The 22,279-nt window shown below is 36.9% G+C and overlaps 1 protein-coding gene across 1 annotated transcript; it reads right to left on the bottom strand.

Annotated features, from left to right (window-relative positions):
* Positions 1–69: 69 nt before the first annotated feature.
* LOC6037400 (ras-related protein Rab-1A) lies at positions 70–21,260 on the bottom strand. The gene is made up of 6 exons (XM_038258977.1): positions 20,868–21,260; positions 9,169–9,241; positions 9,035–9,082; positions 8,922–8,969; positions 8,619–8,846; positions 70–1,991 (listed from the first exon to the last, which is right to left on the bottom strand). The coding sequence occupies exons 1-6, from the start codon at positions 20,894–20,896 to the stop codon at positions 1,797–1,799; spliced, it is 621 nt and encodes a 206-aa protein (XP_038114905.1). The 5' UTR covers positions 20,897–21,260; the 3' UTR covers positions 70–1,796.
* Positions 21,261–22,279: the final 1,019 nt, after the last annotated feature.

Genomic DNA, 22,279 nt, shown 5'->3' with positions numbered 1-22,279 from the left:
TGTAAATTTCGGAAAACTACGATTCATTCAAGGACCTTTCTTCAAACAGAGAAACACACACACGGAAAATTTTACATAATTTTCAACTTTTTTTTATTTACGAGTTTTCCGTCCTTTGCTGGTATTTCTCAGTGGAAATCGTTTTCCACATTTTTGCTTGAATGTTGTTCACCTCTTTCGAATCCCTCCAGTCGGCCCAAAATCGTTCCAATCAATCAATATTATCGTGGTTTCGGTTCGTTTTTCTCTCTTCGCTCATTTCGCGGTTTGGTGCTTTTCATTTTGAAAATTGTGGATGGTGGTGATGAAAAGTGTAACCGATTTGGAAACTTGCTTGTTGTTCTAGTGGGGAAAAATAATCTGTTGCGAATCACATTTTTATTTGCTTGCTCAATGTTGCTTTAGCTCTACATTTTAACGATTTAATGAAAAGAATGAAAATGGGTTGGAAAATGCCAAAGTGAACGGATGAAATTGCAGCAAATTCAAGCCTTCTAGCTCGTTTGTTTTTTCTTACTTTGTTGCTTTAATTATTTTGTTTAAACGTATAAATACATATTCCGATATAATCTTTCTCTCATTCAACTAAAATAGTGTAGACACGGAAAAGACGAATAAAACTAAAATTCTGCAATTGATGTTTTTTTTTAATTTTTTCTTTAATTTCTCACAGACAAAAAGCTAGTGTTATCTTCTTCTTTTTTTTTATTACTTGTATTAAAAAGTGTTAAAGAGGACGAACTAATGTTTTGTTTTTCGCTATTACTAGTGGAATTTCGCGATTTCATGCATCACCGGTTTTTTAAAGGTGTTGTTAAGGATTTCTTTGTATTATATTTTGCAGATTTAGGTATTTTGAAAAATTGGGGGGGCGCAACTCGAAGACAGCGGAGGACAGCAGCGGCCGGCGGAATCGAGACCAACGTTGTGTCGCTGGAGACAAAAATGAAAAGTGGGACAACAAATCTGCAGTTTTACAAAGTTTATTGTTGAATTCATTTACCATGCTTTCGCGCGTATAATTGCGTGGCTAAATTGTGTATATTTTTTCTGCTGGTAATGCCTTCAAACACTTTTTAAGACTTTGCTTCACCATTTGTTAATGTTCTAATCATTTTGAATTTTTTTACTTCTTTTCATTCTCTTGGTTGGTTCTCTCTAGTAAAAGTATTTCCTCTAATGAATAATATTTTTCTCCTTACGCTAGCGTTTTTTCTTTATTTTCACCTCCCATTGTTTTACCTCTTCACTATTTCGCTCCTCACGCGTGTCTGTCTGTTCTATTACTGCTGGTTAAATCATACTAAACTGGTTATTACTTTTGATGTTTTTCTCTAATTAAATTTGTTAAATCGGCCCCTCTCGTGTTGGACAGTGAAGATCATCAATGTTGTTGTGTTTGCTGAGAGATGTCTGTGTTTGTGTTTGAATAATATAATAGTAGTAGTAATTAGCTTAGAGAGGAAGAAGCTGAAGCCCTCTTGTGTTGTTGTTTTGTTTAATCAATTGTTTATTTTTTTTTCTTTATTCTTGCTGCGGCGGCAAAAACACGCGCACTTGTTTCATCTTTATTTCAAGAAGGGGAAATGTACAAGACACAAAAATCATAATCAATATATATATCAATAAACCGGAGCGCAAACCAAACCGGTCTGCTTCTGTTTGCTTTCCTTTCCTTTGGGGGCTGCCAACGTCCTCCAACCGCCTCCACCACCGTCTGTCGTCTGCGTGCGTGACCACCACCACCACCTACTGTCTCCTCCTCCGTCTCCATCTGCTGGGGCACAACCAGCTGTTCAGCAGCAGCCGCCCTTGGCCTCGACGTTGCGGCTCTTGTCGATCTTGACGGCGCTAGGCGCTTCCGCTGCGCTCGAGGGGGGTCCGACGCGGTTCTTGATCTCCGCCGCCATCGTCATGAATGCCTGCTCCACGTTGGTGGCGTTCTTCGCGGACGTCTCCAGGAACGGGATGCCGAGCTGGTTCGCGTATTCCTGGGAAAAGTGAGAGGGAGGTGGGAAAAGGAACCGTCAATAGCGAGTTCATGTCACATGTGCTGTATCAACAAGATAAAACCAGGCTTCTCTATGTTGGGCTTTGATTTGCAATCTTTCTTGAACCTCCAATTGTAGGTATATCTCCGGAACGTTAAGACAACTTTGATCCGTATCTTCGTGAATTCCAGTGCAGTTACCGGTTGAGTTTCTTAGGCATCTCCACCGCAGAGATCTAATTGCGTGGCAAACCTATCGGTTGGATCCTCAGTTTTAGCTTTGCTCCGTACCTAATGCACGTTTCCGCACCGCTGCACTATGGGGTTTCAGGCGGCCATAAATCGAAAAACCGACATACTCTAATTATTTTTTTTGGTATTTTTTTTCGAAAAAAAAACATTCTAACTAAGAAAAATCCGGAGTTTGAAAGTTGTAGGTTCAAATTTCACTGAATTGCAGACCTTCAAAGGCGAAAATGGTAAGAAAAAACAAGTTTTTTGACAAAAAAATGATTATTTTTCATAATTGTACTGTGCAGCTGTTTTTGTATTTTTTCCTGCATCATTATGTATATTCAGAAAGGTAATTGATTCAACTTTTCAATAACATTTTACAAAACACACTTTTACAGGCTAAAAAAAATAATAAAAATCAAAAAAGATGGATTTTTATTCAAAATTTAGTTTTTTCAACTTTGTTAATGGAGTACTTTTGTGTGCATTTGTGCGATCTGAAAATTTTGCAGCTTAAAATTTGAACCATGTCCTAACTTGTCTCCAATTTCAAAGTGCACTTATGTGCACTTTTGAGTTATGCCATTTTGAACATTTTGATTCATGCAAGAAAATTAATGATTTCGCGTATACGCTTGGTTAAAATCACATTATTTACCTGCGGAGGCAGAAATGACGTACCTGCTATGTATGTTTTGAAATTGATTTGATATTCATGACTTTGTTGGTACTTAGGTACGTTTAATAAAATTAGAAATTCCTATTCCAAGTATTTTACAGAAACGATTCGTCGAATATTCATATCAGTTTGTTGTTGTGTTCTTTTGAAAGTATGGATAATAATACCGTAGTGTCCCTTCGTACGATATAACGAAGCACTATTCTGAAAACGTGAGAACTGCTTTCGAGTATATTTCGTTTCGTTTTCGTTTTACGGAGCAAGGTGGGGGACGCGGCCTCAAGTCAGTCCAAGTCCGGTTTCTTGTGGAAAAAAGGGTAGTGGCCGAACTAGTATTGCATACCAAATGAACACCACCGGAAGATATAGGGGATCGGGAGGGAGGAAAGAAAATTAGTGTTGATGTGAGTAGTAAGAACTTGGATGATTTGAGCAGTTACGGTAATCTAAGTTTAACACTGAATAAAGAAAATCTGAAATTGTGATTCAAAGTAAGAAGGCCCGGAATAAATTACATTATTAGTTAATTAAATAAGAAAATGTAACTAATCGGAGATCTATACAAAACAAACCTATGATGTATTCCAAATTTAAAGGAAATAAAAAATACTAGAGAAAAAAAGATGAAAACTAACTGCCGACCTGTCACGTCCGTCAATAGTCTTGTCGTACATTACAACTAGAAACAGATCTGCCAATGAAATGTTACACTTCGTTCAAATCAACTAATCATTTCAGTCCAATTATTCATCGACGGAAAACTATCTAACTTTAATCAACAACCTAAACTAAACTGTCTGAAAGTAAATTTAATCTCAAATCCCCGAATGTTTTATTATAACGCCAAATAAGATAAAGGATCTTGTTTTTAAACCAGTCTTGCCGCTTCCAAAAACCAATAAACATAAATGAACAGTTCATAAGTTGAACACTAGTAATTAAGACGACTATTTCATGCCATTCATTTCATTAGGGCATAGAGCTTTGCAAACAAGAGTGCATCTCTATTATACCTTATGTAAACTGTCATTTGAGTGAAGGAGACACACTCCTGTTCACAAAACCCATGCACCCTTTTGAAATGTTAGGCTCCATTTGATCGTCAAGACTCCAGTAGACCCTCGATTCGCAACAATGGTCGATACAACCATAATCCAAAACCGTTAGTTCAACAGATTAACGAATTTTGTCCGATATCATCGCACTATTGATTGACCGAGACTCTATGGAAATTTTGACATATCAAAATGCTACGTAATAATAATTTTTTTAAATAAATTTCAAAATCTATTCTATCCTACAATGCCTAGAAGAGGCCTCTGTTTCTGTTGTGAGTAAGCGCTGGTTTCAGAGTTCATTTTTCAATTTAAAAGGGGTGGGAGACGACTAATTTGATTTGCTTCATGAACTCCTACTCGGCCTTGGGACCACCTCTTAAGACACTGATGGCTCCTAGCTAGGAATTAAACCTAGACACAGCGTCGAGGCCCGCTTCGCATGGCAAAAATGTTGGCTGGGGGGAAGTGATATTATCACGAAATTTTATTTTAAAGCCAACATTGCTAACGGCGTCGAGGTCCTTACTCATGCCCAAGGGAGAACTGCTTTCGAGTATATTTGTAAGAATTACAACATTGCAGAATCATCACATGATCAACTCAGGAAAACCCACAGAGGAAAAACTACGCATGCTGTTCTGTAGCTTCAAAACGAGGTATACAAAAGCCCATAGAAGAAGTTCATATTTTAAGTAATCTAAAGACAATCGGTTACATAGTGATTTTGATTTAGAAGAATTTATCGTGGAAAACGTGAATTTTGCAAGTGGATCAACAAAAAACGTGGGCGAGAATCCATACAATGTTCCATAAAATAAACCGTCTAAAATTCTAAAACACCGCAAAAATCAAATTTTAATTGGAGGGGAAGGAGGGGGGGGGGGTCTTCAAAGAGAGGTGGATTTTAACTCAAGAAAAAGGGGAGGGAGATTGAACGTAAATCAGAAACTTTAACATAGCATAAACCGCCATTCCGTGCATCAAATAGAGCAAGAATATTAAAATTCACCATTTTAATGCATGTGGCCTCAAATATATGAAAAAATCGAAAATTAAACTTTTTTGGAAGAATATCAAAATTCATTTGTTTTTATTATACTTAGTACAAACAACACAAAAAAGTCACAAAAAAGCAAAAATATTTTTGGCCGCTCGCTTATATGGAAATACCCCATAGTGCGCTGGGAGCTAATTTGGCTACTGAATCAAGCCCACCGCAGGGATATAATTTATTCATTTTCCAATTTTAGCCGTTTTGTTGATCAAAATCAATGAAACTGTGTTCTAGCATGATAGAACATGCTTCCAATTGCATTATATGTCCTAATTGTTTGCTTACATCAATAAAATATCATTTTCAAATTTTTGAAAGAGTTCATAATTTTTTCAGCGATTTTTAGAATTATTTGTATTTGTTTTGGTTGAAGATGCATTTATTTTGATTATCAAATTTTAATGAATATTGAAGACATCAGTACTTTGGTTCAAAACGGCTTTATAAAATAAAAAAAATGGGAAATTTATAATTTTTTTGTATTTTATAAATAAAAAATAATCTGCCACCTATATTTAATAAAAGCTAATACTTTTTATTATAATTTTTTTTCATTTCATTTAAAAATATTTTGAATAGTTGTATTGTAAAGGCTGATACGCAGATCGGAAGGAACACAAAACTCCATAGAAAAAAAAACCGCCCAAGAAACGGTCAGGAAAGGGGCCATGAAAAGATTTTTCTTAAGTGTTACGTAGCTTGAAAGTAACAAAACGATAAGTGGCGTTTGACGTTTCTTCGCGCGGTGCTTGCAATATGTTCTGATGAAAAATCGAAGAATTGGAATTTCCCGTTTTGAATGCGACTGAATATCACAAACGTTTTAATAATCTTGTATTCGATATACAGTAGTTGTTCGGTAACTGGGCTGAGAACGTAGCCCAGCCATTGAATGCTGTTCGCTAACTGGGCTGAACGAAAAATAACGAGGGGATTACCGATGCATAATATTTATTTGATGAAATATAAAAATAAAAGTTACTCAAATTGGTTTACAATGATTACTTTTCATATTTATTTAGTTGTGACTTGAAATTACATAAAAGTTTGAAAAAAGTTTTTTTATTTGTTGACCATGATTTTTCGGTTTTTTTTTGACCATGATGATTTCGGTTTGTTATAGTTTTATGACGTTTGTCTGCTTTTTAACTGGGCTACGGCCCAGTTATCGAGCGCCCAGTTAAAAAGCAGCCCAGTTAAACAACGCCCAGTTACCGAACAACTACTGTAATAATTTTGAAAATCCAATTTTGAATTTTGAAATAAAGAGGACAGATATAGTTTTTGGTCGAAATGGAGTAAAAAAGAAGTTGTCTTTATAGCTGTCGGCCCACGTGTTGGCCACTATTGCTAGCACCAACCAGCAACCTCTGGATTGTGAGTCCAGTGCGCTGTCGAATTGATCCATACGGACGGGATTGAAATGAAGTAAACCATAGTGAAAAAAACTTGACAATTATCATACAAATAACTATTTTTGACTGAAAACTCAATAATAAAAATCTGAAATTTAGAAATTCGAAAATACAAATTTACGAAAAACCCGAAAATCCAACATTCAAAAACACTATTTTTATAAAAAAAAAATCAAAAAAATAAATTCAAAATCAAGAATTTGAACATTTAAGAAATTAAGAATTTAAGAATTTGGGAATTAAAGAATTTGAGAATTTAAGAATCAATGAATTTTAAGAATTTGAGAATTTAAAAATTTAAGATTTTAAGAATTTAAGAACTAAAGAATTTAAGAATTTAAGAATTTAAGAATTTAAGAATTTAAGAATTTAGGAATTTAAAAATTTAAGAATTTAAGAATTTAAGAATTTAAGAATTTAAGAATTTAAGACTTTAAGAATTTAAGAATTTAAGAATTTAAGAATTTAAGAATTTAAGAATTTAAGAATTTAAGAATTTAAGAATTTAAGAATTTAAGAATTTAAGAATTTAAGAATTTAAGAATTTAAGAATTTAAGAATTTAAGAATTTAAGAATTTAAGAATTTAAGAAGTTAAGAATTTAAGAATTTAAGAATTTAAGAATTTAAGAATTTAAGAATTTAAGAATTTAAGAATTTAAGAATTTAAGAATTTAAGAATTTAAGAATTTAAGAATTTAAGACTTTAAGAATTTAAGAATTTAAGAATTTAAGAATTTAAAAATTTAAAAAAAATAATTATAATTGAAATAACAAGCCATGGTCTCAACATTTGAATAAAAAAAAGTGTTTTTTTGCAATCATTAGTTTTAAAAATATCCAAGTATTGATGAGATTTTTTTTGCCGAAAAAATCTTTTTGCGGTGCTATACCTTGGAATTCCACAAAAATTGAAAATATTTTTGATCGATCCCAGACATGCTAAATATGATTTAAAACGCAGGAAAATGAATTTCTAATTGTTTTCAGTTGGTTAGCCTTCTACTTCCTTTAATTTTTTTTAAGTTTTTTGAAAAAATATTTGCAACGGCCTTATTTTTATTTTGTAAACAAGAATAAATGGTTTCTCCATTTTATTTTATATTAATAGGAAAACCTTTGGATTCCACTTGATAGTTAAGTTTTTTTCAATAGACGATAATCTATTCATTTATTTTTTATGTTTATGTCCTTCGATTCTGACCAAAGTCGAGGGAGGGCATAAAACAAAGGTTAAAAATTAAATTAAAAAGAATAAAAAAGGTGCAGCGGTTATGTCACGAACATAACCAAAATGACGAAGACCGGACGAAGAATTCTTTGCTTATGTAGGGAAGCCTAGTTCCCCTAGCCTTCACTTGGTGGCGCATGCGAGCAGACCTGAGCTCCGCTCGTCGACTTTTTGCTGCAGCTGCAGTTCTTCGTCAAAATTTAGAAAAAAACAAAATTAATAGAGTTAGAAATAGTTTTCAATCAAGTTTGCTCGGAATTCCTGACATTTCCAAACCTTATGAAAAAAATTCACAGATTCCCGATTTTTTCGCGATTTTGGGTAGATTTTGCCAAATTTTCGACTAGAGTGACCACCTTGGTTAATTGTTCTGCGTCCATATTCGCTGTGAGAAATGTCGGCGTGTCTTAATCTCTCTGGTATCAGCAGTGCACTGGTAGCCCTCGAAAAACGGCTTAGTGTGGTCGCTCGCTACGTCTCTCGTGTGTCACGTTGTTCTTTTGTTCAGTTCGAAGTACAAAATTGGAATGACACTAATTCATGAACTCTTCAAAAAATTTGCGGTTCGACCACAGTTGATTCCCCGTTTTGGCGTAGTCTGTGCCCATAACAGCTTGGGAGGACAGACGTCTGTTTAGTCCGAAGTACAGAATTGGAATGACACTTTATTCAGTTTTTCACTAAACTGCCTTTTTCTACTTTGTTCGAGAATCACTGAACTGGTTGAAGTGTTGAATTTTTTGCTACACCCCACCCCCTTCTCTCTTTAAGTTGATTCTGGAAAGTGCGTCCCCTTGAGTACTTGCAGTGGTTTCTTGTATGCGACGATGATAGTTCCCGAGCTCGTTTGTATCGTTCCAAGTTCTCCTCTGGTACCGAATTGCAGTTTTCTCAGAAAAACTACAATCTTGTAGCAGAAGAGACTTGGTATACAACCCACAAAAGAAAAACAACTCACCATAGCCGTGGTGGTGTCGACCACCTTCTTCGTCTGCAGGTCGCACTTGTTGCCCACCAGCAGCTTGTTCACGTTCTCGCAGGCGTAGCGCTCGATCTCCTCCAGCCACTGTTTGACGTTGTTGAACGACTCCTGGTCGGTGCAGTCGTACACCACGATGATGCCGTGCGCGCCCCGGTAGTACGACGACGTTATCGTACGGAAGCGCTCCTGGCCGGCCGTGTCCCACTGTGTGTGTTTTGGGAGGGAAAGTTTGGTTAGAATTTTGAATTGAGAAACATCTACCCGCGAGATTTGACTTACAATTTGCAGTTTGATTGTTTTGCCGTCCAAGTCAATGGTCCTAATTTTCTGTGGAAAAAGATAAGCTTCATTTAGTCACGTTTCAAGCAAATTATTACAACAGTAGCACTTACAAAATCTACGCCGATTGTGCTGATATAGCTTTCCGTGTATGTATCATCCTGGTTGGTTGGTAGATGAAGAAAACGATCGAGACAAAATTGATTAGCATTATTAAATCCTCAAACTTCACGCACAAAATACTCACAGCAAATCTCAGCAGAAGGCAAGACTTTCCCACACCCGAGTCTCCAATCAGCAGCAGTTTGAAAAGGTAGTCACTGGAAGGGGAAAAAACAAGCAAAAGAAACACAATTCTATTAGTATTTTTGCAAGCCCGATAATCTGCGGGTAAAGCATAGCAATGCAAGTAGTCGTCGACGTTTAATAGAATCGCAACCTGTTTCACTTTAAAGGAAGCCAGCCAGACCGGACCGGGCACAACAGCAAGCACACCTAGTTTTTCCGGGAACGATAGACAAACGCGGAGAAGAAGCCCTCGCCGGCAGGTTAAGCCCTAATTTATCGAGTTTTGTTGTCTTTGTTTGGTTGCTGAAGTAGTTTTCCATCGTGGGTGGTATATCCTTGTTGGCACAAATTGATGTGCAAAAATGTGTTTTTTTTTTTTTTTAAATTTATATTTATTCAATTTCTTTTCCATGTACATTCATTCAGTTAAAATATTATTGAGTGTCCAATCACAAACGATGACTTTTCACCTCAATTTTAAATACTAGCAACTTTCATTTATTCATGAAATATTGTAGCTTTCGCTATTCAGTGATTTCAAATGTAGGAGGTCCTACATGTACAAAAGGGAAAAGGGATACCTTAAAACTAACTTATAAACTATATAAAGAGCGGATCAATGCAGCTGAAGACTGCAATGATTTTTGTCGAAATGCATCAATTATCTTATTGGACATAACATCCAAAGTGTCAACTTCGGCTAATTGATGAAGTTCACTGGTGCTGAACCAGGGAGGAAGTTTCAGAATCATTTTCAGAATTTTGTTCTGAATCCTCTGAAGTTTTTTCTTCCTGGTTAAGCAACAGCTTGTCCAGATCGGCACAGCATAAAGCATGGCAGGTCTGAAAATTTGTTTATAAATTAACAGTTTATTCTTGAGACAAAGTCTAGAATTCCTGTTTATAAGTGGATACAAACATTTAATATATTTGTTACATTTAACCTGGATACTTTCAATGTGATCCTTGTAAGTAAGGTTTTTGTCAAAACCAAGTCCAAGATATTTCACTTGATCCTCCCACTTTAAATTTACCTCATTCATCTTTATAATGTGATGACTTTTGGTTTAAGAAAATCAGCCCTTGGTTTGTGAGGGAAAATAATAAGTTGAGTTTTTGCAGCATTTGGAGTAATTTTCCATTCTTTCAAATAAGAATTGAAAATATCCAAGCTTTTTGTAATCTTCTTGTGATGACACGAAGGCTTCTGCCTTTGGCGGAGATGCTTGTGTCATCAGCAAAAGTGATTTCTGACATCCTGGGGCAAATCAGGCAAGTCAGAAGTAAAAATATTGTATAAAATTGGACCCAAAATGCTTCCTTGAGGGACGCCAGCACGTACAGGTAGTTGATCAGATTTGCTATTCTGATAACATACCTGCAGAGTACGATCCGTCAAATAATTTTGAATAATTTTCACGATATAAATCGGAAAATTAAACCTTTTCAATTTCGCAATCAAACCTTTATGCCAAACACTGTCAAATGCTTTTTCTATGTCTAGAAGAGCAGCGCCAGTAGAATAGCCCTCAGATTTGTTGCTTCGAATTAAATTTGAAACTCTCAACAACTGATGAGTAGTTGAATGCCCAAGGCGAAATCCAAACTGCTCATCAGCGAAAATTGAATTTTCATTAATGTGCGTCATCATTCTATTAAGAATTATTCTTTCGAATAATTTACTAATAGATGAAAGCAAACTAATGGGCCGATAGCTTGAGGCTTCAGCAGGATTTTTATCCGGTTTCAAAATCGGAATTACTTTGGCATTTTTCCAACTACTGGGAAAATATGCCAAATCAAAACATTTGTTGAAAATTTTGACCAAGCAACTTAAAGTTGCTTCTGGTAATTTTTTAATTAAAATGTAAAAAATGCCATCCTCACCAGGGGCTTTCATATTTTTAAATTTTTTGATAATAGATTTTATTTCATTCAGATCCGTATTAAAAACTTCATCTGATGAAAATTCTTGTTCAACAATATTCTGAAATTCTATTGAAATTTGATTTTCAATAGGACTCAAAACATTCAAGTTGAAATTATGAGCACTCTCAAACTGCTGAGCAAGTTTTTGAGCTTTTTCCCATTAGTTAATAGAATATTATCACCATCTTTTAAAGAAGGGATGGTTTTTGAGGTTTCTTAAGAACCTTTGAAAGTTTCCAAAAGGTTTGGAATAAGGTTTAATTTGTTCGACATCTCTTGCGAACTTTTCATTTCGCAGGAGAGTGAATCTGTGGTCAATAACCTTTTGCAAATCTTTTGAATTCGCTTCAGTGCAGGATCACGAGAACGTTGATACTGTCTTCGGCGAACATTTTTCAGACGAATCAGAAGCTGAAGATCGTCATCAATAATGGGAGAATCAAATTTGACTTGGACTTTAGGAATAGCAATATTCCTAGCATCCAAAATTGCATTAGTTAAAGATTCCAAGGCTGAATCAATATCAGCTTTGGTTTCTAAAACAAAATCATGATTTAAATTATTCTCAATATGATGCTGATACCTGTCCCAATTAGCTTTGTGGTAATTAAACACAGAACTATTGGGTCTGGTAACTGCTTCATGAGAAAGTGAAAAAGTTACTGGAAGGTGATCAGAATCAAAATCAGCATGAGTCACTAAAGGACCACAATACTGACTTTGATTTGTCAAAACCAAATCAATAGTAGATGGATTTCTAACAGAAGAAAAACAAGTTGGCCCATTCGGGTATAAAACCGAATAAAGACCAGAAGTGCAATCTCTGAACAGAATTTTACCATTGGAATTTACTTTTGAATTATTCCAAGATTGGTGTTTGGCATTAAAATCACCGATAACCAAAAATCGAGATCTATGCCGAGTAAGTTTATTCAAATCCCCTTTGAAATAATTTTTATTTTCCCCAGTGCATTGGAAAGGCAAATATGCAGCTGCAATCATAATTTTCCCAAAAGAAGTTTCAAGTTCAATGCCCAAACTTTCAATAACTTTTAACTTAAAGTCACGTGCTGTAAGTCATACTACGGTGGATAACTATTGCAACTCCACCACCATTTCGATTCATTCGGTTATTAGTTATAACTTTATAATCTGGATCACTTTTCAAATAAGTGCCAGTTTTTAAAATGTTTCGGTTATAACAGCAACATGCACGTTATGAACTCGTAAAAGTTGAAAATTCATTTTCTTTCGCTTTTAAAGAGCGAGCATTAAAATTCATAATATTGATGGAATTACTTAGATCCATGATTAAACTTCAGGGTAAGAACAACATCATTCGCAAATTTTAATCCAATCTGGATTGCTTCCATCATGGATGTAGCATTACTCATTGTTTGAATCAAACCAAACAGTGAGTTTTGCAAAAAAGTCATTTTTTCAAACGTAACATCGCCGAGATCAGAAGATCCCAAAGCGTTGCCAGCAGAAAAATTTTCAAATGAGATTTGAGGTACCTGCCCAATTTCAGAAAGATTGGTAGAGGATTTAAAATTCGTGGATGAACCCGAACCCGAAACGACGTTAGCATAAGAAATGCCATTGTTGTTACCTAACTTTTCCACGGTAGGGGTATTTCTAGAATTGTTCGAGTGAGACAGCACGAACGTTTGATTTAAAGATGCAGGTACAACCTGACTTTGAGAAAATTTCGGTTTGGATTTCGGCTGATGCTTAGCACGAGAATCCAAAACCTTTTTCTGATGGGGCAATCCCAGAAATTTGATTTGTGATTTCCACCACAATTTGCACATTTAAATTGGGTGACTTCTTTCACGGGACAATTGTCCTTGTCGTGAGAAGAATCCCCGCAAACCATGCATTTTGGAACCATGGCGCAATGATCAGTACCGTGACCGAATGCCTGGCAACGCCGGCACTGGGTCAGATTCTGGCCATTACCGCCATGTTTCTTAAAATGCTCCCACTTTACCCGTACATGGAACAAAAACTGAACTTTGTCCAAAAGTTTCAAATTGTTGATTTCATTTCTGTTGAAATGAATCAGATAAAATTGTGAAGTCAAACCAAAGCGAGAAATATTCCCGTTTGATTTTTTCTTCATTGGTATTACTTGGGATGGGGCAAAGCCAAGCAACACCTTAAGTTCGTTTTTGATCTCATCCACCGACAAGTCGTTGGAGAGACCTTTCAAGACCGCCTTGAATGGCCGAGCATTCTTGGTCTCATACGTGTAGAAATTGTGTTTGTGGTTTTTCAAATAACCAACAAAAGTTTGGTGATCTTGTAAAGATTCCGTCAACAAGCGACATTCTCCTCTTCGACCAAGCTGGAACGAAACTTTCAAATTGCAAGTTTCCTTGCAATTCTTCAGTTGCGTTCGAAAGCTGGCCAAATCGGAGACGGAAGTCACTACAATTGGCGGAGCCTTTACTCGTTTCTCGACGGCAGAAGGCTCAGTACGAGGAGAAGGTTCCATGTCTTCAGTTTCGGATAAAACACCGAAACTGTTTGTCAATGGAATTGGAGGATTGACCTCACATTCAGAATCAGAATCAGACCTCAGAAGAGGCTGTTTTCTTTTTCTGTTTCCGTTAGCCGGTTTAGCGTTCAAACGCTTCACCGACGTAACGACCAAATCTTCAGAAGATTTGCGTTTACCTTTGTTTTGACGCATTTTGCAAGCAAAGTTCTCTTAAAAGATGGCTTCGTTTGTAAAATACAACAAAATTTCAGGTGGGGTTAGTCTTGAAAAGACTGTTTAGAATTTTGGAAAATAACTCAGGTAGTCTTTAAAAAGACTGTGAATTTTGTTTTGAAATAACTCTGAGCTTAGGTAGTAAAAATACCGCAGCTCTAGTGTCCGTTCACCACGAAGGTTCGCAAGACACTGCAAAATGTGTTTATGTCTGCTAATTGTTCGCTTCGAGCTTGGCTTCGGAATATGCAGTACATAATAGGGGCAGGGGGCAGAATGGGCCACCCTTGGTTTTGGGCTTTAGGATGGATTTAGACCAACTGTAAGGCAAGGGTCTTATGAAGGACGTCAAATAACATCACCACACCGCGTAAACGCCGTTTGAATTCATTGTATTTTTCGAATTATGAGCAAAATGTAAATTTATGACAAAACCACGCAAATTTTGTTTATTTCGAGATTCTTAAATAAGCCTTCTGAAAAGTTGGTTTGTTTGAAAAAGTTTGTTCAATACTTATAACGTTACTGGATGTTACTGCCAAGGTAAACAAACAACAACGGACCCTTCAAATCATTTAGAGGCTTGATGGTGGAAGTGTGACATTAAAATCCACTTGGGGGCAGAATGGACCACCCTTTTCCTGCCTTATAAAAACAAACAAAAGTTACGAAATTCGAGCTTAATGGATTATTTCATTCCTGGTAGCTTCACAAATCAGGTTTAATGCAACATAAGTTGTTTTTTTTTTTAATTATTTTGATGCTTATTTGTAAAAATAGTGTTTTATTTCGACATATTTACACAATTTTCAAAATGTTTGTTTGTTAAGTGACTATTTTTATAAAAGTGACCAAACTTCATGAAAACTATGTTAGATAGGTCCCTTAAGTCAATTCTTATCTCCCTTCAACGTTGTATTAGACGAAATGGCTTGTTTTCTAAGGTGACCCATTCTGCCCCGCAGGGTGGGTCCATTCTGCCCCGCGCCCTGGAAAATTAATCGAAAAAACGTTTTTTTTAAAGTGCATCAAAAATGCCTATTTTAGTATACTGCCGTTCTACGCATAATTGTCCCATGTTCAAAAAAGTGCAACTGAGAAAAACGCGATTGAAATTTTTCGACCGATTTCTGCGTTTCTACGCATAATTGTCCCGTGGGTTCCTATTCGCCCTATGTGTCCCTAATCGCCCCAGTTAGCAGTTTATCACACTTATTTGTGATTCTCTTACTATAAAACAGGTAAACAAGACATAATGCTTCGTAAAAATAATGATTCCGTGTAAGACAATACTAGGTGGGACAATTATGCGTAGAAGTTTAACGATGGGACAAACAGACTTGATGTTGTTTTTAATTGAGTGATTCGACAGAAACGTGCACGCATTCTGGTGGCGAGTAGAAGCACTAAGCGACGATGTTCGGAATGACAGCGTGCTTGGAAATATTCAAATTTTTAGCAGTTTTAGATTTTTATTTCAGTCAAATATGTTTTAACATCGATAAAAGTTGTTGTAAAGTGTGGCAATCGCATAAACAAATCGAATGATGCATAAATCATAGGGGCTGAGTTAATTTTTCATGCTTTTTTCCTCAAATTAACCAAAAAGCTCTTTTGAAAAATTGATTAAAATAAGATTTAATTGATTGATAATACTCCTTATATGTGTATTATTGATAGAACAAACTATTAGAATCATATTACAGCATAATTACAATAATTTTCTCAAAAAATTGCCAGTTATCCGAATTTTGCCAAAAAATTCCAAAAAATCACCTAAAAGTATTTTTAAGGTCAATATTTTGGTCAAACAGGAAGAAAAGTAAAGTTTAAACCCTTTTACATTACAGTTGATCATTACTTTTAACTTTTGCAACATTTAACTCAAGTTATCCAAAATATCGAACATCTTTTTTTTTTCTTTTTAGAAAAATCGTTTAAATAAAATAACAGTCACAATTAATCACTACAAATCACCACGCATTATGATCGTTAGCGAAATTGCCACACTTTGCAAGACCCCACTTTTCTGAAAATGCTTGATTTTTCATTATAAACGCGATTTTCCCTAAAAACAAGTAACACTAAGGTTAACAAAGCCACACAATATCTAGCCTAGCATTTGCAAAGGTGAAATGAAAACTTCAAATGCTCTTTTCAAGTTCTTGGGACTAAAGAGCCTATGTCTGAAAATATTTTTAACAGATTCCTTGGAAAATTTTACATAACATTTCAAAAATGGTGTAGTTATGTTTTCAATATTCCGAGATACGATTTTGAAAATTAAAACTGGGGTTATCGAAGCGCCACCCTAATGACCAAACGCAGGGTGGCCACTCAAGTCGGGAATTCGGGAAAGTCGGGAATTCGCCAAAATCGGAAAAAGTCAGGAATTCCAAGCAAACTTGTTTGAAAATTAATTTTAACTCTTGAATAATTTTGTTATATTTTGTACAATTTTCAAATTAAATTCACTCAATTCTGCTTTTGTTAAATACTTTAAATTTAAGGATCTTTCCACAATTTCAATATATTTGAGTATGGAATAGCTGTTTAAGACATTCAAAATCTTAATAAATATTGGATGCAGTTGACACCGATTTTCATATTTTTTAGATGAATCCAATGGTCTCTATTCATTTTTGTTTATCAACAAGAGGTAAATTTAATGAAAAACTTATATAAAAATAGAGCCTGGTGCCCAGCTTATAGTTATGATTCTATTCTATTCTATTTGTTTGAAAACTCTATTCTATTCTATTTGAAAACTGATTTTAACTTGAGTTTGGCAATGTTTTTTTGCAAATATTTTTAATTGTTTAACTAAATTCATTAAGTAATTTCAAATATATTTTTTTCCAAATATTGCCCTTGAACTTTTTTTGGTGAGTATGAGTATAAGCGTTAAAACATGATGAAAATATTGAAATTGCAAAAAAAAAACAAGATCACGACACCTTAGGGAGGCGACCTATGGAATGTTAACATTAACCTTAACATGTTAACATTAAGTTGAGATTGAAACTGCCACTGAATCCGCTTTGTAAATGCCGGCCCTGATACTCTTCAAGGGTGTTCCCTCAGGAACTGGGAAAGATTTACTTTTACTTTACTAAAAAAACAAGAAATTTTGAGTTATGGTAAAATTGTTTGAACATTTTTTTCGAACATTTTGCTTAAAATAAGTGGGAGAAATAGGAATAAAATTTTAGATTCAGTTAACTTTAACTTTTTGCAATTTCCAGATGAAACGGAGTATCAAAACTATACGTTTGTCAATTTAAAAATAACATGAAGTTATAAAAATTGTTGAACTCTCGATTTTTTTGAAGACTAATTGTTTGTGTTTCTACTCAGTCATAATAATGAATTTCCGTTTTTGAAGTATTTTTTTCTATTTGTTGTTCAGTTTCTGTGTTTACAAAAAAAATTTCGGGCCCAATCGGAAACTTATTTTTCGAATTATGCCGTTTTCGTAGGGAATTGCTGAATATCTTTATCGGGCTTATTACAGGACACTGCCCGTCTAGATATCATTTGAAAAATCTAGGTCTTAGTCAAATCGATATCTGTCGGTTCTGTGCCTGTGAAACCGAAACTTCAAAACATCTAATATGTGACTGCAGCGCTCTATCTGCAAGGCGAAGGCAGATTCTCAACAGGCCTAATTTAAGCCCTAAAGAGATCTGGCAAGAAAACCCCAGTAAGGTTGTTGGTAAATGGTAACGTGTCACCCTGAAGTCTGCGATAGTAAAATGGGTATCGAGAAATTAAAAGGGCAACATGGAGTTAAACTTTCTGCAAAGCTGCTGTGAAGTATTCCATGACAGGGCTGTGAAAGTTTCACTCCATGTTACTGGTTCACACCTCTCTTTTTAATTTCTCGTCAACTCCAAAAAAACACTAAGGTGTTTAAACCGTTTGATTTATTTATTCGGACTCGTTTAAAAGGTGTTCCAAATGCCTTTCTTAAAAACGTACAACATAACGAGGATTTTTCCGAAACCCACCCATTTTACAATCTTCCTGACTTCCCTACACCCTATACCCAGGACTGCCCAACGTCCGGCCCGCGACGGCTTCTAAAAATAGTTCTATGAGTGGCCCTTAAGGCTGTTCATGAAATATTGAATAAATCAGTTCAGCGTCCAAATAAAAAAAATAATAGTTTTGAGATCAAATTTTAATTTGGAACATTAGATTTGTGCTTCAGAAATAAAAACATAAGAAATTTAAACAAAATAGTTTTTTTTTTAATAACTGAGTGACCAAACAATTATGTATGTATTTTTTCAAAACAATTTTTCAGTGATATAGTGATATAGTTATAGCTTGGAAACATTTAAAAAAGCAAATTAATCATGCATAAAATGAAGATTGCTGCAAATATTTTTAAAAATTAAAAAAAAATCCAAAATAAGTCGACTTGTTTTAGGATGCTATTGAATTGTTTTAAGTTTCGATAAGTAGTTTTTATATACATAAAAGTTTTTTTTTCGCATATATCCGCATATAAGATAAATGACCTAAATTCGTGCTAAATATCACCATGTTATACATAGTTCGTAAGGTAATCGAAAGACCTTTCAATGAGCGTCTGCCTGTGTGGATCAATCGGACCGCGCACTGGACTCACAATCCAGAGGTCGCCGGTTCGAATCCCGGGCGGACGCAAAAATTCTAAGTGTAAATATAGGTATTCGGTGCCCTCTCCCGTGCCCATACCTTCACACTTAGGAGACCCGGGAGGCGGAGTCTTGTCGCAAAAAGAACGATACACGCCTGTGGATCCGTTGACGAAACCGCAAGGTTTAAGAGGGCCACATTATAAGGTGTTACGTCGATTCCGTTTTCAATGAGCTTAAAACATTGATGATCTGGCGAACCTGTCTCAAGTTATGATATATGTTAATTTTTTAAAGCCGGATCTTATTAATTTGTATGTAAATTATGTCCGGATCCGTCGTCTGACTCATCGTTGGATAGGTTATCTTAAAACCTTTCCAACGAGTGTAATAATTATTGATGTAATTGGATATTCTAACATTAAGATATTTGACAAGAGGAGGAAAAAAATCGAGATTTGCTAAAGAAAAGGATAGAAATATAAAAACTTAAAACTTAATCACAGTTTGTGTTGTCTTTTGGCGCCGAAAAAACTTCGCTCCACAAGACTGCTTATCCGCTGTAGATGTACTTCATCATCAGCTCACTGAGAGCTTGGAATTGATCTGCCTTGTTCCGACAGGCATGAACGCGGGTAAGCATCTCTCCAGCAAGAGCGAAAAAAGCGCGGGAAGCGTGAAGAGATCATCACCGGTAACATCAGCTTGTTTCGGGGGAGAACCGCTCGTAGAAGCGGCTAGTCTAGCGTACGCCAGCAGCTGTAGCGGTCAAACTCGAGAGTGGGACGCTTTCTTCTAGTCCTGCTCCTCGAGGTACTTTACGCACGGCTCTGCCACAGGAATACGCCGTGTGGTTTCCACCACAGTTCGCGCACTTGACGCGCGCTTTGTGCTGATTTCAAAATGTGTCCACGTGGTTTATGGATGGTCCCCTAGCTTCGTAAACGATCTACGTAAAACTATCCGATATTTCGGGTATCTCGGTCTATGTTTATTGTGAAGTGTCAACGCGTCGCCCTACCATTCTACGTTAACCAATGCTAATTGATTGAAAATTACAGCAATGTCCCGACAAGTAGCCTTTGTTAAATGGACGACCCAAGCGAATTTTCTGCCCTCGAAATCTCAATTAGTAGTTCTAGTGTTGAGTAGTCGGCCCAGGTGATGATGATCGCCGTACACAACTTCATAGAAGTGCATCGCAATTAACCAACTGCAATCGAGAGCCATCAACGGAGGGCGCGGATTTGTATGTGTAATGTTTACGCTCATTTGTGTGCGTGTGTGTGCTTGTGGGGAGGCAAAAATGAAAACAACGGCAAATCACGTACAACCATTAATCACCGTTTCTGTTCTTCCAGAGTTTTAACTCGTTAAGCCAAGAAAGGAACTTTGAATGATTTTTCGCGGTTTTGTTTTCCACATTTAGCACAAATCGTCATCGCAGCAAGCCGTTTAAAGGCGTAACGCCAACCCCAAAATTGGTGCAGCATAAAATCATAAAACAACATCAACATAACATGCCTACTGTGCTGCTTTATCAAACAATGAATGAGCAACGTTCAGTCACAAGCACAACCTAATGCTTGAGTGTGTGTTTGTGTGCGGAGCGCCAAGAGAGCTATCTAAGCCCGATCTCACACACACTAGCACACCATTTGTTTTGCTGGCCGGTACAAAATTTAACCTCACTTTTTTTCGTGTACGTACACGCAATACATGCGCACGTAGATAACTCTAGTGAGTCACTCCATTCACACACACACGCACACAAGTGCACAAGGCAAACGATGACGAGACCGTGGCTGGCTGCGATCTTCCACCTCAGACAAAAGTCGCAAAAAGAACCAGCGATCGGAACCGGACTACTGCGACGTTCTGGAATTTCCTTTGTTGAAGGGTGGCCCTTATCAAGTCTTCAGGATATTTTCCTTTAAGGGGACTCGCGCTGATATCACTCCCCAAACACACAGACCGACAAACATTTGGGGTGGATAAAATTACGGGTGGGGAGGAGGGTAGTGAAATCAAAATCGATTGTCCAACAAATTGGAGGAGGATTTCGCATTAAGAACTTCCCTCTTTTGGGACGTAATTCCTGGAAATTCCACGTATTAGACTGTTTTCGATGCGGGTTTGCTTCGATTTCGCAAGCCCGCTAGCTTTTTATGTTGCGAATTTCAGGAAGACTTCGTCATCATCATCGTCGTCGTCATTGTTGTTGGGAGGAGCTGCTGCTGCTGCAGCTTAGGGGAGGCCCCGGCAAGGAGGGGAGGTTCAAAACGGAACACGAGCCCCACGGAGAGGAGGGACGGGGGTAGAGAAAAAATGGAAAACTCAGCAAAGAAAGAAAAGTTTTTCCCTCCCGCGGGGATCAAAACTTACTATTCGGGACTCATCGCGGACGCGGACATTTCCTCACTGTCTCTCTTTCTCTGCGGGGTGTTGTCACCTAGTAATCCGGAACGGGTGCCGTAAGTTTTCTTTCTCTCAGAGCAGTAGGCTCCGCCAGCAAATTAATCCCAAAAGTGGCACCGACCGTCGACCTCCACCCGAATGTGGCCTGCTGCGTTCTTTCTTTGGAGTTTTCCCCCGGGGAATATCCGCAATCAAAAATCCACTGGTAAAACTCGCGACGGACGATTTTCGATGGAGACTTTTTTCTTCTTCCGCGACGACGGCTGATTGTGTGATGGAGGAGGAGAATCTCTAGCTCTGACACGACGACGAACCGAGAGTAATGTGTAATGGCCGTTGCCAACTGGAGGGGACGAAAATTTCAGGCTACGGCGCAACCTGCATGCATGAGCGAGAAAGAGAAAGGAACAAATAAATGTCATGTCATCTGACAGCTGTGCACGCTTGGGTTGATAAGCCAGATTACTGTTAAATTGATTCAAGTTTGTCAGAAAGGCTACCCTAATTTGAGCAAAGACGAGTTTTATTACTCAGACTGACCAAAAGACACGCGGCAAATCAGTCTCGAACTGCGTGCCGAACTTGCTTGTTTCACCTCTTTTGCTTCCCGTACTTTCGGTCAAAGCCCAGCAGGATTTAGCAGGTTGTGCACGTATTCTTATTTTTGTCTGCTCTAAAGATTTTTTTGAAAAGGTCCTATAAGCTATTGTGTTTTATATGTTTATGAGACCTAATAAAAAAACTCTAGATATGTACATCGGAAACCCATGGCACATTTGTTTATTTTGAAAAAGAAATATAAAACTATGGTTCCCTTGAAACGAGCTGTCATTTAAGATACAATATGTCAAGAAAGACCGCCAAGTTGATTTTTCAAAATTGATTCAAAAATTCAATTCAAACCTCGTGCCCACCATCTGTCATAAAAAATATTTTTGTTAATTCGTCAACGGTGCGGTTCAGTCTTTAATGTCTGTTTTTCCGGGTTTTGCGTCTGTTCCGTTCACGCTGTTTGGGCACACTGCCCAAGGAAAAGTAGATCTTGCGTTTTGTTTCAACCTTTATTTTCTTGGCCCGTTAAAACGGCGGACAAATTTGATGGCCCTTCTGGCAACCCTGTAAGCAGAGAAAAAAAAAACAGAATAAACCGAACCTTTGTTGAGACAAGTCGCGCGGTGTTTTTCTCCCGTCAGAACCCCTCCATTTTCTCGCGATTTCAAGTGTTAAACTGAGCTATCGTCGAACATTTTTTGGTCCGTTCTCCCGGATATTATTCGGAGAATTTGGAGCTGGTTCCCGGTTCGTGAGTGATTAGCCCGGTGCTAAGTTCGGCTGCGGCCAAAGTGAAGTCGGTTCTTGTGTCCGTGGCACAAGTTCCG

Source organism: Culex quinquefasciatus, chromosome 1 (assembly GCF_015732765.1).
Source record: "Culex quinquefasciatus strain JHB chromosome 1, VPISU_Cqui_1.0_pri_paternal, whole genome shotgun sequence".
Taxonomy (NCBI): Eukaryota; Metazoa; Arthropoda; class Insecta; order Diptera; family Culicidae; genus Culex; species Culex quinquefasciatus.
Note: the sequence above shows the minus strand (reverse complement) of the source record. Positions and strands in the feature narration are given on the sequence as shown.

What these genes read in the sequence shown, in the direction of transcription:
- LOC6037400 (XM_038258977.1), bottom strand. Translation starts at nt 20,896, where the DNA reads ATGTCCGCGTCCGCGATGAGTCCCGAATA. An exon ending in GCACAATCGGCGTAGATTTT is followed by an intron (nt 8,970 to 9,034) that starts GTAAGTGCTACT and finishes CTTTTTCCACAG; the next exon opens with AAAATTAGGACCATTGACTT. An exon ending in AAACAATCAAACTGCAAATT is followed by an intron (nt 8,847 to 8,921) that starts GTAAGTCAAATC and finishes AAACACACACAG; the next exon opens with TGGGACACGGCCGGCCAGGA.